The sequence below is a fragment of the Protopterus annectens genome, chromosome 3.part0, assembly GCF_019279795.1.
Source record: "Protopterus annectens isolate FY-2018-M chromosome 3.part0, PAN1.0, whole genome shotgun sequence".
Classification (NCBI taxonomy): Eukaryota; Metazoa; Chordata; order Ceratodontiformes; family Protopteridae; genus Protopterus; species Protopterus annectens.
In genome coordinates this window covers 6,401,271-6,418,032 of record NC_056731.1, presented here as the reverse complement: position 1 = coordinate 6,418,032, position 16,762 = coordinate 6,401,271, and the positions used below count along the sequence as shown (strand labels likewise).

The 16,762-nt window shown below is 42.3% G+C and overlaps 1 protein-coding gene across 3 annotated transcripts in view; it reads left to right on the top strand.

Moving 5' to 3' along the window:
• YME1L1 (YME1 like 1 ATPase) overlaps window positions 1–16,762 on the top strand; it is a 1,802,807-nt gene that overhangs the window by 760,853 nt on the left and 1,025,192 nt on the right. For all 3 annotated transcript variants that reach the window (XM_044064545.1, XM_044064544.1, XM_044064543.1), the window contains one exon: window positions 12,031–12,183. In XM_044064545.1, the coding sequence (XP_043920480.1) occupies window positions 12,031–12,183 (153 nt within the window). The remainder of the gene's footprint in view (window positions 1–12,030; window positions 12,184–16,762) is intronic.

Sequence of the window (16,762 nt, the reverse complement as noted above, 5' to 3'; positions counted from 1 at the left end):
CCTTTATGGAGGGGAATGATGTGGGATGTTTTCCACAGTGTGGGGACATAGCTTTATGATAAGGACCGATTAATTACAATAGAGACTGGATAAGCTAGGGCTTCTGCTACTATTTTTAGGTATTCAGAGGAGAGATTGTCAGCTGCAATTTTTGTAGGCTTAAGTTTCAATAGAAGTTTTTTATATATAGGAGGTAGGCACTGATGAAAAAGAAAAAACTGTTGGCAGAGTATTTGGTTTTGATGTAGGGAAGGTGGGTAGAAGGTTGTGTTTAGTCAGACAGAATGGTTTCAGTAAAGTGTTTATTGAATGAGTCAGAAATACTGCTAGAGGAAGAGGGAGTGGTAGGTGGTGGTGGGGTGCCTACTTTACCTGGGTGGAGAATGGAGTTTATTGTGGACCAGAACTGCTTAGGGTTGTGATGTGAGGAGTTTAGGGCAGGCAGACTGATAATATTGGGTTTCATCTTCTTTTATTTGCTTTTTGACCTTGTTGCGCACCTCTAGGAATGACTTCTAGAAGAGAAGGGGGTTTGTTAAGCACCAGTGCTCCCAGGCATTATCTCTGATTTTCATTAGTGCTCTGGTGCTTTTTTGTAGCCAAGAGGAGTACTGTGTTTTGACTCTGGCATTTCTTTTGGGGGCATGACTGTTTAGAAAGGTGCTATTGAAGAAGTGGACACTTTCACCCAGATTGAGGTACTTTAGCGGTGTCCAATCACATTTTTGAAGGGATGAGATAAAGGAGAGAGGGTTAAAATGTACCCTATTTTGGATTTGCTTTTAGATGATGGGTTTAGCACAATTTAAGTGGTGTCTCAGAAGGAATGTTGGAGTGTGGTCACTGAGGCTGTCTGGTAGACAGCCAGCTAAGTATGAGTGAGAGTTTTTATTGACTAATATCTGGTTTGAGAGTAGTATGTTTGCTTGAGTTTTTATTTATCTGGGTAGGTGACTATTAGTTGAGAGAAACCATGAAGGTTTAGGTGCTGGGCTTGGATGATTGTTACTACAAGATAGCCAGTTAATATTAAAATCATCAGAAAAAAGGCCAGCACCAAGGAAGGTTCAAAAGTAGTTTAATAAAACTGAAACTAGATCGGTTTCAGCAGCAAGGCTTTCATCAGTAGTATAGTCAGCAAAAAGCACTTAGTCATCATCTTATATAATGTTCTTTAAGGCATCTATATGACATCACTTCCTGATAAGTCAAAAATGCTAACAAGGCAAAAGTAATTGAAAAATACAATCAAGGCAAAAGTAATTGAAAAATACATAGTTCAGTAAACAAAAAAGTTAGCCTGAGTTGCATGCATATCTCCAGATTATAATGAAAAAATCCAAAGAGACACAGTATACTGGTATATCAATGATAATAAACAAACTTAATAAAAAACATACAATAAAGGGTAAATGCCCAAAAATAAACCCGAAACAAAAGTCAGGTTATAAGAATTCTGGTGTTGAATACCAGCCACAGTATCCTAAAATGAGCTGTAATGCAAAAACCTAAGCAATGCAACCTGATAAGAAATGAGTACATATACGTATTGCAAGTGATGGTTAATTACAAATTATAATTTATCATTTAATCCAGGAGGGAAAAGCCCCCCAAGTTTAATGATCCACCTTTTTTCTTTGGTATTTAGGATATCATGCCAACCTGTTTTAAAAGATCGATTCCCTATGATATGATCAATGATGGTGAATGTAAATTTGGCAGTGGGATGTTTGATAACATGTCTATATAGTGCATTAGTTAATCTTCTGTTTCTAATGTCACCAAGGTGTTCAGAGATCCTGACACGAAACTGTCTAGACGTTTGGCCAATATAAAATGCATGACAAGGTCTATTTTAAAAAAGACTGGGCCTAGCTCTATTATCTCTGGTGAGGATTCTTCGACTACTGATACTGAGACACCTAATATTGGTGATTCTCCAAATGCTAAAAGGGGTCGAAGGACTGAGGTCCCTTTAGGGAGAAAAAACACAGGGCAGGAAGGAAACACAGAGGTCAAAAACTTAGAAGAGCTCTTCATGTCGATAGTGAAGTAAATCATTCATGTACTAATGTTTTAAATATTTCAAGTCATATTTTGACTGATGATCAATATTCCCTTCTTAATAAAGGCCTTGGTTTCATACCTGTTTTTTTCACTGATGAAAGTATTTTGGTTTCTGATACAATGGATTTTTGTAGGAAAATTAACTTGAAATTATTTTTTCAACAACAAGATCATACTGACAATGCTCAAAGATCATCTGATTTTAGATTTCACAAATCTACATTTAACCCTCCCATGGATAAACATGTTGCTGTTTTCCAGCAGGCGGTTATAAAAGATATACACTTCAATTTGGGTTCTGTTGACACTATAAAGCATAACATGTCTAGGAAGGAACAAATAGCACTCACACAACTCAGAAATAATACGGATATTGTTATTATTTCTGCCGACAAAGGGGGTGCGGTGGTGGTGATGGATACTGAGTACTATGTGAATGAAGGTCTTCGACAACTTTCCAACCATCATCATTACATGAAGATGGAGATTGATCCTACTCCAGGTTTTGCCTTGGAAATTAATGAATTTTTGGAAAAGGCTGTAGAATCTGGAATTATCTCTGATAAAACCAAAACTCATTTGACGATTAAGGATCCTACGAAACAACAACTTTATCTACTTCCTAAGATTCATAAGTCCATTGATCAGCCACCAGGCAGACCGATTGTATCTGGCATTGGGTCACTCACTGAACCCTTGTCTGTTTTTCTAACTGAAAAATTGAAACCACTGTTAACATGTGTTAGAGCAAGAATCAAGGACATGACTGAATTTTTGCAGATAGTCTCCGAGTCTCAATTGGACCCTGAATGGCTTATGTGTACCCTTGATGTATCCTCGCTTTATACCAGCATCCCTCATTGGGCGGGTATTAATGCCTTGGAATACTGGCTAAATAAAACCAATTTATACCCCCCAGGGATGAACACCTTATTGTTGTGTATGGCTGAACACATTCTAACTAAAAATGATTTTTATTTCCAACAAAACTGCTATTGGCAACTACAGGGAATGCGGCTATGGGTGCATCCTTTGCACCCATTTATGCTGATCTTTTATGGGCTACATGGAAGATATGATTTTATATGACCCTTTGCACAACATATATCTACCTGAGATTGATATATGGGGAAGATACCTGGACGACTGTTGGCTTATATGGAAAGGAGGTGAGGAATACCTCCAGGAATTTATTCAACATTTGAATGGGAACATCTGGGGTATCGAATTCACTGTGGAATATAATAGGAGTGCAATCAGTTATTTGGATGTCAATTTAATTCGACAGGAGGATAACACTCTTAGAACGTCCGTACACAGAAAATTCTCACAATATAATACCCTTCTACATGCTGATAGTTTTCATCCGAAACACATTATTCGGAACATACCGAAATCACAGTTTGTGTGGATGAAAAGGATTTGTTCCTCAGTGGATGATCTTCAGAGTCATCAAATGGATCTAACCAAGAGATTTTTGTCCAGAGGTTATTCCACTCGTACTATTGAGTCAGCAGTCCAATTTAGTAATGCTAAATCCAGGGATTCTCTTCTCCAATACAATACTAAAACTCATAATGAGGAATCAGATGTATGTAGATTTGTCACCACTTATGGCAGGAATAGTGCCAATTTAGTAAATATTATTAATACTCATTGGAATATATTGAATTCTCATCCATTGTTGGAAGATTATCTCGGAGAACGATGTTATTTTTCCTATAGGGAAGGCAAAACTTTAGGGAATTTATTTTCACACTATAAAAAAACCAGGATCATGGATCACACTCCAACTCAAAGAACACTTACTGGAGATAAACTTTCAGGCATTTATCCATGTGGACATTGCAGTTTTTGTAACTATATTTTCAAAACTACTTCTTTCACTAGTAGGAACACTGGACAAATATACGACATACAGTTTTTTGGTAACTGCAGTTCAGACTGGATTATTTATCTTGCCACATGTACATGTCATGCATTTTATATTGGCCAAACGTCTAGACAGTTTCGTGTCAGGATCTCTGAACACCTTGGTGACATTAGAAACAGAAGATTAACTAATGCACTATATAGACATGTTATCAAACATCCCACTGCCAAATTTACATTCACCATCATTGATCATATCATAGGGAATCGATCTTTTAAAACAGGTTGGCATGATATCCTAAATACCAAAGAAAAAGGTGGATCATTAAACTTGGGGGGCTTTTCCCTCCTGGATTAAATGATAAATTATAATTTGTAATTAACCATCACTTGCAATACGTATATGTACTCATTTCTTATCAGGTTGCATTGCTTAGGTTTTGCATTACAGCTCATTTTAGGATACTGTGGCTGGTATTCAACACCAGAATTCTTATAACCTGACTTTTGTTTCGGGTTTATTTTTGGGCATTTACCCTTTATTGTATGTTTTTTATTAAGTTTGTTTATTATCATTGCTATACCAGTATACTGTGTCTCTTTGGATTTTTCATTATAATCTGGAGATATGCATGCAACTCAGGCTAACTTTTTTGTTTACTGAACTATGTATTTTTCAATTACTTTTGCCTTGATTGTATTTTTCAATTACTTTTGCCTTGTTAGCATTTTTGACTTATCAGGAAGTGATGTCATATAGATGCCTTAAAGAACATTATATAAGATGATGACTAAGTGCTTTTTGCTGACTATACTACTGATGAAAGCCTTGCTGCTGAAACCGGTCTAGTTTCAGTTTTATTAAACTACTTTTGAACCTTCCTTGGTGCTGGCCTTTTTTCTGATTTTGGGTCTAACAAGTGCTCTTGCCGTGCACCAGCCTAACTTGCTAGCTCCTATACACTACAATATTAAAATCATCTAGGATTATGGTTTTCCTGGGGTAGGGAATGATTAGCCAAGTTCAGGAGGTTTTCCAGGGGTTTGATGTTTTGGCCAGGTGGGAAGTCGCATCCTATGATGTTGATTGTTTTATTTGGGTTTAGTTTGAGGTTGGCATATAGAATTTCTTCATTTCCAATGTGGGGGGCAGATGTGTTTAGGATCTGGATGTTGAGGTGGTGTTTAAACATTAGAGCCCACACCACCCTCTTTCTTAGATAGTCTATCTACTCGAAGAATGTTATAACCTGTTGGGAGTATTTCCTCACTTTTGAAGGGAGGGTTGAGCCATCAGCCTTTGATTTTTGCAGCTTTATCATCTCATCTGAATATTTGTTTAAAGCTTCTTTCATTTTTCCAGCCTTTTGTTTTTTTGTGTTGATATACTCCATCGGTGTTTTGTTTATTATAGGCAGGTCTGTGTGCAGTTGTCTTGTATCTCCCTGCAGGTTACTGGAATTCATGTCTGGAGGTTGCCTTGCTTTTTGCTGAACAGCTGCAGACCTTTTCCCAGTCAGTGTTTTTTCCTCACTTTTTGTATCTGATTTTTTTTTCCAGAGTCTCTGTATTTCTTTTTTTCCTGACATCCAGGCAGTACACTTACTAGCCATTTACTGAAGTTTACTCATGCACACAAGTCTACTGGCCGCCTCTGCTTCTGTTTTCACACTGGGAGAGCTGGAATGAAGCGGTTACTCAGTGTGCAGCCATCTTGGAAGTCCCACTGGTTTTATTCTTGGCAGGATACCTCATATGCAACAGAGATTTACTTAAACGTGCTACTTTGGAAAGATTACATACACAGCTGGACTTTATGATGTGTATCCTTGCACTCAACTATACTTTCGAAAACCTCTTACAATAAAGGTCTTTTTGTTTCAGAAACTCAAGATTACATTTCCATTGGTGACGTGGGTATAGGGATGGGGATCAAGATGGTTACAGGTTGCTGGTAGCAGTGTATGGTATCTGTTATCCATTTTGGGTATTGATGCTTTGTTTTAGCTGTATTTTTATGGACAAGGGTTCATATTTTTTTGGATAAGCTAAGCAGTCCTATAGGTGGCCTACTCTTTTATAGACCTTGTAAGATCTTATGGGTTTGTTAACCATCTTGTTTTTTAGTTATATGGCTTGTCCGACTATTTTACCTACTTAGTGATTTAACATGTGCTCCTCCCTGAGGCACCCACACCTCTAATGCCTAATGTTTGTTACTAACCATTTTGTCTGACTTCAGTAAAGGGTTTTGTTATTTTTGTTGGTCTTTTTGTCAACACTGTTATTACTTCTGATTTACCTTTTTTTTGCCAAGGCTGCTGATATTCCTGTGAAGTTCATGTATTTGGATTTATTTTCTACTTCATTGGGTTGGTGGAACTGTGTGTTGCAGATCACTTAGCTACTTTCGGCACATCTTGTTTGCAACAGTAGCGCTTCATTGCTATCGGCACTTTTTAGCTTACTGTACTGCTTGTATTGATTGCTACATCTAATATTCCATGATTCAGACTTTGTACCTTATATACTGTATTTGTGGTCTTGTGTTTGCTTACTTTGGTAGCATTTGTGGAATCCCAGAGTTCATTTATCTGTTTTAGTGGTATGTTCTTCGGAGAGAAAAGTATATTCCCATTTCTTATATTTTTCCACTGCAGACTGCCTACCTAGTTCTGCCCCCAGGCCTTGGTATTTCTGGAGGAAATTGTTACTTTTTTTGCTACAACCTGTGTTTGTCAAGAAGATTTTATCTATCTCCTGCCTGGAGTCCTGTGTGTACTTCAAGGATAATGCTACTTTTTTGCTTGCTTGGAGTAAGAGTCCATTAATCTTGATGCTGGGCCCAAATTAGTTTTCCTGAGGACCTTACAAGAGTATCTAAGCTAAGTACAGTATTTTTCTGCTCACTTTACTTCACTGGTTTTAATAACGTTTATGTATGCAGCCGAAAGAAGAAGAATGTCTGTATGCTTTTTAATAGCCTTTTGGTCTTGCCTTCCAACTGCAACTTGTGCTTCCATTCCTTTCTTCTTCGGTACTTTTTTTTATGGTCCAGCCTTTAATTCTTAGTTTTCACTTCTTTCTTTTAATTTTTTAGCATTTTTACTACTTTTTTGTTCCATAATCTGAAGTCAGTCAGAACATTTTTGTACTTGTAATTTGATTGTATGTAATAATTTTATTTTTCAATGATTTTGCTGGTTTGTTTTTGATTATAAGGATCTTTGTTTTCTTAATGTTGTAATGTTTAAAATGCAAGGGAAAAATACACAGATTCAGACTTTGACATAACTATTTCGGTTATATTCTAAATTATTTTAGTTTTTGCTATGCATCAGAACTTTATCAGATTAATTTTATTGTACTTGTATCATGTGATCAGTTGTATTATTACATGGCATATTTCATTGTGCTATTGTTTCTCATTAAGCTGTGGGTTCCAGCGGCATGTTTTCTTTTGACAAAGCCCTGGATTAGGTACTTTACATCTTAGTGGGTTATTAGGCAGGTACCAGGCAATCAGTCTGCAGAAAATGTCAAGCCTAGCTGATAAGCCATATTCATAAGTTCCTTTCATCTTTGAGGGCAGCAGAGGCTAGTTCTGGGGAGAATTTGAGGCTGCTATTCCAATTATCTAGGTTTACTTTGAAGATGGTAAGGGTGCTTCTCTTCATGAGATCTTGTGAAGATAAGGGGTAATGATATATTGGCGTGGTAGTGTCATTTCTCCTCCTAGACTCCCTAAATGTTTTATTTTTTTTTTGCATGGAAGAGGTTATAATTGTTAGGAAAAATACAGGGATGGTTTTCTGTTGCCTCTCATAGTGAAGGTTTATAGGCACAGGGCTTTGTAGAGTCTGCTGATTTGCAGATACTGCCCAAGCCACTCAACTGTTATGATTTAATCATAACACTGTGCTTTTGGCCATCAAATTTACCCTTCATTCACACGTACTGACTTTGCTCATGAAATTGGATATATTTAATGGTGCATATATTACTAAATAATTAAAGCTAGTGTGTAGAAGGATTTTTCACTAACAGTATAGGACCCACTGTCTAAGGAAGTGCTTCTCTTCTGGACCCTCTGCTATGTTTTTATCAGAGGCCAGTGCTGTGATTTTTAATGCTGAGATGTGGGGAGGCATTTAGAGTGAAAAGTCCCATGAACTGACCTCTCTCATTCTTTCAGGATGTACCCAGGGATCCCTCATGTCATTTGTGAGAATCCTTATGCTAGAGTGGTATTTAAATTAGTTTTGTGCATAAGAAGCTTGGGATTATCTTCAGTTTGCTTCGGTATTGTGACCTGGGATTAAATGTTGGAGTCCTTCCTAGACGACTGTTGCATTTCTATCTTGGGGTCATTGTGCAGCCTGGGTTCTCCATTAGTTAGCACCACTGATAGATGTGGGGTGTTGTAAGTTTTTCTTTTCTTTTCCAAGCCTTGCAAGTGATCATGATTTTGGTTGGAGCCACAATCTCTCTTAAGTTTTGTAATGAACACTAGAGGAAACGAAGGGTACATCTTTGTCTGCTGCTTACTTTGGAGTGTGCGGATGTAGTTTCTGAAATTCAGAATTAACCTTTTTTGATGTTGTCTAGTTTAAATTAGTGTCTGATAATTTCAACATCTGAGCTGATAAGAAGTCTATGGCTCTTGTAAAATAATTCCTTTGTATTATGATTTACTCAAGTTTTGCCTCTTTTACCCATCAACAAGGGATACTGTGGACCTAGTTTTCCAGCTTGGTGGTGGAGCTGTCACTTGGTCATTCCACTGCCTAGTTAACTTTAATTTAGCTATACTTGATGGAAATCCCCAGAACTGGTGCTGATGCTCTGCAGGAACTTTGGTCTGATCTCCCTAAACGTATTTTCCCTTATGTTACAGCATCTCCTCTAGTAGAGCACTGCATGTAGTTCAGGTGACATCTTTGGAGCAAGTGTTGTATCTCCAAGGACACTGATGTAACATCTTGCCCGATGTGCGTATCTTCTCCACTTTGTGACATGTAAGCAGTAGTACAGCTCTGAGCACCTTTACCTTGGCCATCTGAATGAATCTCACTATTTACTTGAGGGCCAAATCAGAATATTTTTGTCCGTTTTCTTTGCTTCATCTCCCAACCTTGCAGTTGAACCTTGGTCTCAGCTGGAGCTTCTGATTGCTTTGAGTTTGTAAAGGGTACACACTGCAGGTGCTTCCTCCTCTGCATCCACTTGGCAGTGTGAGGTTGTTCTTTCACAAGTTCATAGACTCGTGTCCTTATATAGCCTGATCTGTATAGTATTGTATGAGTTCATTATCAGAAGTGATGAGGACTGTATGGCTCTTGTGAAGGAAATACGTTCTATTGTGAGAGGATTTTGGTTTGCTGACATTGTCATTTTGCTTTGTGCCGTGCATCAGTACTAACATTTGTTTCCATTAGTGACATTGATGGAAAGTGTTAGTTGGTTGAAATGCTGCCTGGTTTGCTTTGCTTTGTGATCAAGCTACATGAGGGAGAACCCCCTGAACTGGGGTTGGTGGTTTGAAAGAGTTTGTCTGATCACCTCAGACCCACTTTCTCTGTTTTGCATTGCCTCTCCAAGGTGAGTAGTTCTTGTGGTCTGGGTTAGCTTGTTTTAGGCCAGTAGTATAGACTTGACATCATGATCTTTGAGTTGCATGTCATGTCTGAGACACTTTGTGTCATGTAAGTAGTGGCAATGTGTTTGAGCTCCAAGTATTTGACAAGCCAGGCAAAGGCTTGAGTGAAGATGTCATTGCACTGGTCTGCTTTGACAACAGGTTTCAGTTTTCAGATATTTATGGCATCTGTTTCACTAAGGTCTCTTGGGAAAAAAATCTCTTTTATTCCTGGACATGTCTTCGGCAGGAGACCGTGTCTGTCTCACTACCCAGATGCTTTTTTCTCTCTTCATAGTGATTCCAGATTGACCATCCAGCTCTTCTTTCTAGTACTTGCCGTAATCATATAATTTGTTCCCAAGTGTGTGCTCACTAGGCCAGTCTTAGTAGTCCTCAGGATTGTATGTAATTTTGTAGTTGAGTGAGTTTGTTATTCAGTTACTTGGACTTTACTTTCTCTGTCGTGTGTCAGACTAGATGTGGAGTACTTCCTTGCCCCACCAGACTGGGGATTACCAGTTTGAAGGAGCTAGGGGCACTATTTACAATAGCAGTCGCTTTACTTTATAAAAATTGTATTGCCTTGTCTGTACTTTTGTGGTGATTGCTTTTCTTTTGAGACATTTTACTATGCAAGGATATGCACTGCTATCAGCAAGGATAGGCACTGCTATCAGCACAGATGTTGAAAAAGATTTTAGCTTATTTGTGCTGTCATCTTCATCTAAAAACTTAACTTGCAGTCTTTCTTTCAAATAGTTGAGTGCATACAAAAGTTAAGTGGACTTTATTTTTTGGGGAAGGCAGCACATTACTGTTATGATTCTCTTCATCATGATGCAGTTTTGAGAGAGTAGGAACATCCTTTTGTAATGCCAACTCCAAATCCAACTCCAGACAAGTGACAACTGGAGTACCTCCGGGTTCAGTCCTGGGACCGCTCTTGTTTGGTGTCTACTTCTCTGAAGTACAGGCCAACACTAAGGGACTCTGGCTAACAAAGTTCGCAGATGACTGCAAACTGGGAGCCACTATTGAAGCCCCAAATTATGTGGATATTCTACAAAAGGGCTTTACATAAACAGATGCTTGGTGCCAGAGCCATGGGCTCAAGCTCAATGCCAAGAAATGTATAGTTATCCCCTTTGGGAAAAAAACATGTACCCATGGATTACCACATAGGTGGCAGTACACTAAACGCCAAAAGTGTGATAAGAGACTTAGGGACACAGGTGGACAGTGGTCTCACCTTCGATAACCACATCGCCACAACAGTCAGTAAATCCTTCTATGTGGCACACCTCATCACTAAGGGCTTTTCATCCAGAAAAAGGAGGTCATTGTCCCACTGTACTCATCCCTCAGTAAGACCCATTATAGAATACAACGCCCTGTTTGGTATGCACCTCACAAGATATCTGCAACAGCTGGAAAGGCTGCAGAAATACCTCACTAAAAGAATCACAGGCCTAAAGCAGATGCCCTATGCTGACAGTCTAAAAAAAACTCCACCTATACTCTGTTGCATATCGTCTACTCAGAGCGATCTCTGCTTAACATACAAGGCCATGTCAAACCGAGAGCTGTTGAACATGCTACACTTAAAGAAATCCCAATCCCTCAGAGACACACGCTTCAAGGATCTAAACCTTATCATCACAATGAACAAAACATGCTTGAGGGATAGGTTCCTGACCCAGAGACTCCCCAGACTCTGGAATAGACTGCCCATACATGTCAAGCAGAGCGTCTCTTTAGCCCTCTTCAAAAGGAACCTTGATGATTGGATGGGAGAAAGGAAAATCACCCCAGGGATCACGTCGGTTGCCCTGCTAGAGAGGTGTCCAGGGAAATAAATACTGTGGGAAGAAATAGCCAGGGAATTGTTATGGCTAGGCTTGTATAGGCTCTAGAGCCGATAGCCTAGTACCAACCTATGAGCTTGTTGTGCTGTTGTATGACCTTCACTACTGGACTGTCATGTTTAAGTACAATGCATTTGTCCCACTAGATGTTTCTGATCTTTCTAATAAACCCCTCTGAACCTGTACTCTTGCCCCTTTATCTTATGTTGTTTACTGTACATGTCTGTGCCGTTAAGGTGAGGTAAGCTTCAAGTTTTTATCTGTGTTGAAGGGTGGTGAACAGGATCAGCATTTGTGCATGTCTGAGAATATGCTCAAGTTTCAGCAGTATTCTCTACTTTTCGCTCAGTGGATTTAGTCAGATTATGGGTGCTTGTAGTGCCATAGGCACTGGCTAACAAATCTGTCTTTGAGTTTGGTGTGTGCCTGCATCTTCTGGTTACCTCGCCTTTCTATGGGATGATGACAAATCTGAGTCTGCCATGATGTGGCTACATGCAAATCTTAAACTGTACTTTTCCTGTTATACTAACAGGCTTAGTCATGTTAATGGGTTATAAAACATTGTGTATTCTTTTCTTATAGGTATTCTTCTTGTTGGTCCACCTGGAACGGGCAAAACTCTACTTGCCCGTGCTGTAGCTGGAGAAGCAGATGTTCCATTTTACTATGCTTCTGGATCTGAGTTTGATGAAATGTTTGTTGGTGTGGGAGCAAGTCGCATTAGAAATTTGTTCAGTAAGTTTTTTTATTTTCTTTTCTTTTTAAAAGATTCTAAAAGCTGCTGATTATCATTACTGGAGATCAGGTTAATTCAGTTGTACAGTTTGAGTTGTGTTTGAGAATGTATTCAGTTATATGCCAACTTTTTATTGAAGTCAGAACACTTGCGCCTTAATCTTGTGTAGCTTCTCTTTGAACAGAGAGCAGAAGAGTAAAGATGCTTGGCCTCAATGTGTTTAAATTTGTTGCATTTTTGGCTAAAGGAGATAATAGAAATGTAAAGGACTGGCAACAGTTGTAGAGAAAAGAAGATATAGAAGTGAAGAATCAAGCTTATATGTTCATGACTATGAAATTATGCACTTTAGATGCATTAAGAAATTGGTCTCTCAATTACAGAGACATGAGAAAAGACTAGTTAAGTAATCTACCACACCCCTCTTGCTGGTACTTAAGTTGCACAAATTCATGAAACACTAAAATAAAGCAACTTTAAATGTTACTTAGTGCAGAAGAAGCCACATACTGCCCTTTTAACCTTGTTGGTTAAGAGTGTGAGTTTTGCGTTTGGTTACCCATTTGTCAGGATATAATGTTGTAGCTTGTTTCCATCATCTTGGCAGTAAGATAAGACTTGGGAGGGCCATTGTATTAATTGCGTAGTTATGTTTGCTAAGGTCAAGATAATGGATGCCTAAAAGATACCGTGTCCATACCAAAAACATGTAGAAGCTGATTTAATTTATGTCCATGTAAATTGAACATTATTGCAAGACCATGGCATATTAGCTAGGTCAGCATTCAACAGACCTTGTTTTTTATAACCTGTATTATCACCAGTATCAGATTTATTTGAAAAACTTAATCAGCTTACTAGAGATCAAATAGCTTAAGCCAAGTGTAAATTCTTAATCTGAAGTAGGAACTTCATTTGTCAGCAACCTGTGGGATACGGATCCGATCTCGGATCCGAGCCGGCAACTTCTATCCTAGCATAGATCCAAGCTCCTAGCTCCTCCCCCTTACCCATAATCCCCTGCCTACCCTAACTGACCTCAGATCTAGTTTGCCGCTCTTCAAGCAACAGCTAGGTTCAGAGCTCTTAGCGTTTTTGTGAGAAAAACAGGTTTTTATTTCTTCTTTCTGAGTGACTGATTGTGTGTGCATGGTAGGTTTACCCTTTACACTAATCTTATTATTTTAGCTTTCAGCTTAAATTTAATTTAAAATATTTCTCCCTTCCCTGCTGGTCGTAGCGTGTGTGTGTGACTGAGTGTTAGGGGCCTAGTGAGTGTGCTTTACTACAGTAATGTCGGAGGCCCCTAAAGCCATTTTTTTCGAAATGCACCGAGTGTGGTCACAAGCTTTCACCGGCTGATGGCCACACTCGGTGCGTTAGGTTCCTTGGGGTTGAACACCTCTCTTCGGGTTGCACGATTTGCGCGGCGTTTAACCCCAGGGCACTCAAGGATCGAAGGTCGAAGCTAGTTCTGGCGGGCCTTCTACCCCCAGACTCTGCTTCGGCCTCCGGTACTTCGGTGCCCGCTACCCCCCCCCGGTAGCGGTCACTCCTGCCTCCCTTCCCCCGACCGGGACTCAACCTCCCGCTTCGGCTCCGGAGGATAGGGAGGCCAGGAAAGAGAAGCAGCGGGCCGATGACTCCTCATCGGCCCCACCCGCCAAGAGGGCTTCTCTGTCCAAGTCTTCTCGATCTCCTCCTCCTCTTCGAATCCGATCCCCTTGTTTCTCCCCAGGACCCGAGGAGGAGGTGATCCGGTCCCCGTCGAGGTCATCGAGGTGACACTGCAGGTCTGCCTCGGTGGCCTCTTCGAGGTCCACTTTTAGCATGTCTGATGCGGACATGGACCGGATGATGAGGAGATTCATCCAGGCCCAGATGCAGATGGGAGTGCTCTTGCCCCCCCCCCCCTCCGGGGGGGGGAGCTCGACCCCTTTTTTCGCTCCTATAGCTCCTTCTCCGACCTGCATTCTGGGTTCTGAGCGCTCGGAGCCGAGCCATGTTGGATCCGGGGGTAGGTCGGAGCTGACCGTGCTGGGCACGTTGGCTCCGACTGCTCCCTCGAGTTTGTCGGATCCGACCTCTCGGAGCCGTGGGCCGAGCTTCGGATCCAAGGGATTCTGTGTGCTTTCGGCTCTCTCCTGGTCAGAGCACACTGGTCCTTCGGATCCGATGTTCTTGGCGCCGGGTCCGATCCCCGCTTCGGATCAGAGTGGGAGTCGGATCTCAGATCCGTCAGAGAGCGGCTCCCCCTCGGCTTTCGCTGCGGTGGAGAGAGCACTGTCGAGTGCTTCCAGGCCTCTGGTCCTGGCTTCGGCTCCCTCCCGCACTCCTTCTCATCTGGTCCTGGCTCCCCTCATCCGGCCCTCAGGGCAGCCTGCCTCAGCGCCTTTAAGAGTTCCAGTGGAACAGGATACAGCACGTGAGGACTCCTCGGACAGCCCCCCCGAGGAGATTCCTCACAAGGCAAAGTGCAAAAGGAGGCACATGGACTCCCCTGAGAGTCTCACCGAAGATACGGACTTGGATGAAGGGGAAGGCTCCCCTAGGTCACCCCCCGAGGATGTCTCCTTTGGAGACATCATGGAAATGCTCAAAATCAGGGGTGGGTGGTCGCCCCCAAGGCTTCCTCTGACGCGTCCGTATTCCTTGAGGCAGGACCATCTACCTCTTGGGTGTCCCCTCCACCCGACCCCCTGATGGATCTCATATCCCTCTAGGGCTTGTAAGGAACTGGACACCGTCGAGCCGATCCCCAAGCGTCCAGACAAAATTTTGAGCCCCCCTGCAGAGAGATCACATTGGAGCAGAGGTCCCCCTGTGGATGCCATGTTGGTGGCTGCAGCCACCAAGAAAGAGTTGGCTCAGGAGAGCCCCACGGTTCATCCTCCGAGCAAGGAGTCTCGCGCGATGGACCATCTTGGGAAGCAGGCCTTCAGTTCAGCGACCTTCTCTATGAGGGCCTTGAACTACATGGCACACGTTATTCGGATGCAGCGGGATCTAATCAAGGAATACGCTGCTTCCCCCCCAGGGTCCATGTCGGAGGGAGACAAGGATCTGTACTCCTCCCGAATGGCCACCCTCCGCTCTATCTCTAACACCTCTATGCGGCTGTTGTCTCATGCTACGGAGGGAGCCACTAGAGCAGGCGGAGTCGGGCTTGTCATGAGGAGACAGGCCTGGCTCCGTCACTGTGACTTCTCGGAACCCTTTAAGGCGTCATTCGCGAATGCCCCTTTTGATGGTTCTGCACTGTTTGGCAAAACTGTTCGACACTCTTGTCCAGAGCGAGAAAGACGGGAAGACCTTGTCTGCCGTCGGAGTCCGCTTCTCTGTGCCCCAGAGGTCCTTTTCCAAGAACTAAAAGGGTCAGAAGAAGATGTGGTTCCGAAAATCGCATCAATCCCAGTCTGCTCAGGACAACCAGTCCTCTCGTGGCAGAGGAGGACAGGGAGGACGCCGCCCCAGAGGCAGAGGGGGTCCTAGGAATTTTGGGTCCAGAGAACCATTCTCTGAGAGGCCCACGCAGAAACCCTGAGGGATTTCCCGACTGCTCCACTCTGGAGGCAGTCGGGGGGCGTTTTTCGAGGCACCTGGCAAAATGGGAGTCCATAACAACAGATCGCTGGGTGCTTCGTATTATATCCAGAGGTTACTAAATTCCCTTCATAGTAAACCCAGAATCAGAAGCCTTCCCGACGTTCCACCCAGTCAGAGGAAGGCGGCTGCTGCAGAAATTCAGCAGCTTCTACAAAAAAGAGCCATCCAGCCCGTCCCCCCAGATCAAGTCGGATCAGGGTTTTACTCCAGGTTCTTTCTGGTGCCAAAAAAGACGGGGGACTTGAGGTCCATCCTCGACCTCTCTCTCCTAAACCTGGCGGTACCCAAAGAAAAGTTCCGAATGGTCACGTTGCAATCCATCCTCCCCTTACTGCGGGAGGACAACTGGATGTACTCCATAGACCTCAAGGATGCGTACTATCACATTCTAGTGGACAGGCGTTCCAGGAGGTTTCTCCGCTTCCGGCTGGGAGCCAGTCACTTTCAATTCAGGGTCCTCCCCTTCCGTCTCACCTCAGCCCCCAGGGTGTTCACCAAGGTCCTAGCGAAAATAGCGGCCCACCTGAGACTCCAGGGAATTCAGGTCTTTCCATACCTGGACGACTGACTCCTCACAGCCCCAACAAGGCATCTACTTTGCTCATGCAGGGACTATTTCCTCAGTCTGGCTCCACTATTAGGATTAACCATCAACATGACCAAATCCTCTCTCATCCCTGCACAGGTGCTGGATTTTATAGGGGCGAGACTGGATTCCAGACAGATGCTTGCGTTCTTGACTCCAGATCGGCTTCGGAACCTGATGTTGCATGTGCAGGCCATCCTTCAACTGCAAACTCTTGGCGGAATTGATCCTGAGGGCCCTAGGATCTATGGCGGCTGCAATCCCTCTGCTGCCATTGGCCCGGTTGAACATGAGGGTTCTGCAGTGGACCGTCCAGGTACAATGGTCCCTGTCTCGCAACCCCCTGTCTCACCCCATTTCCTTAAGCAAGGTTTGCAGAAGATCGC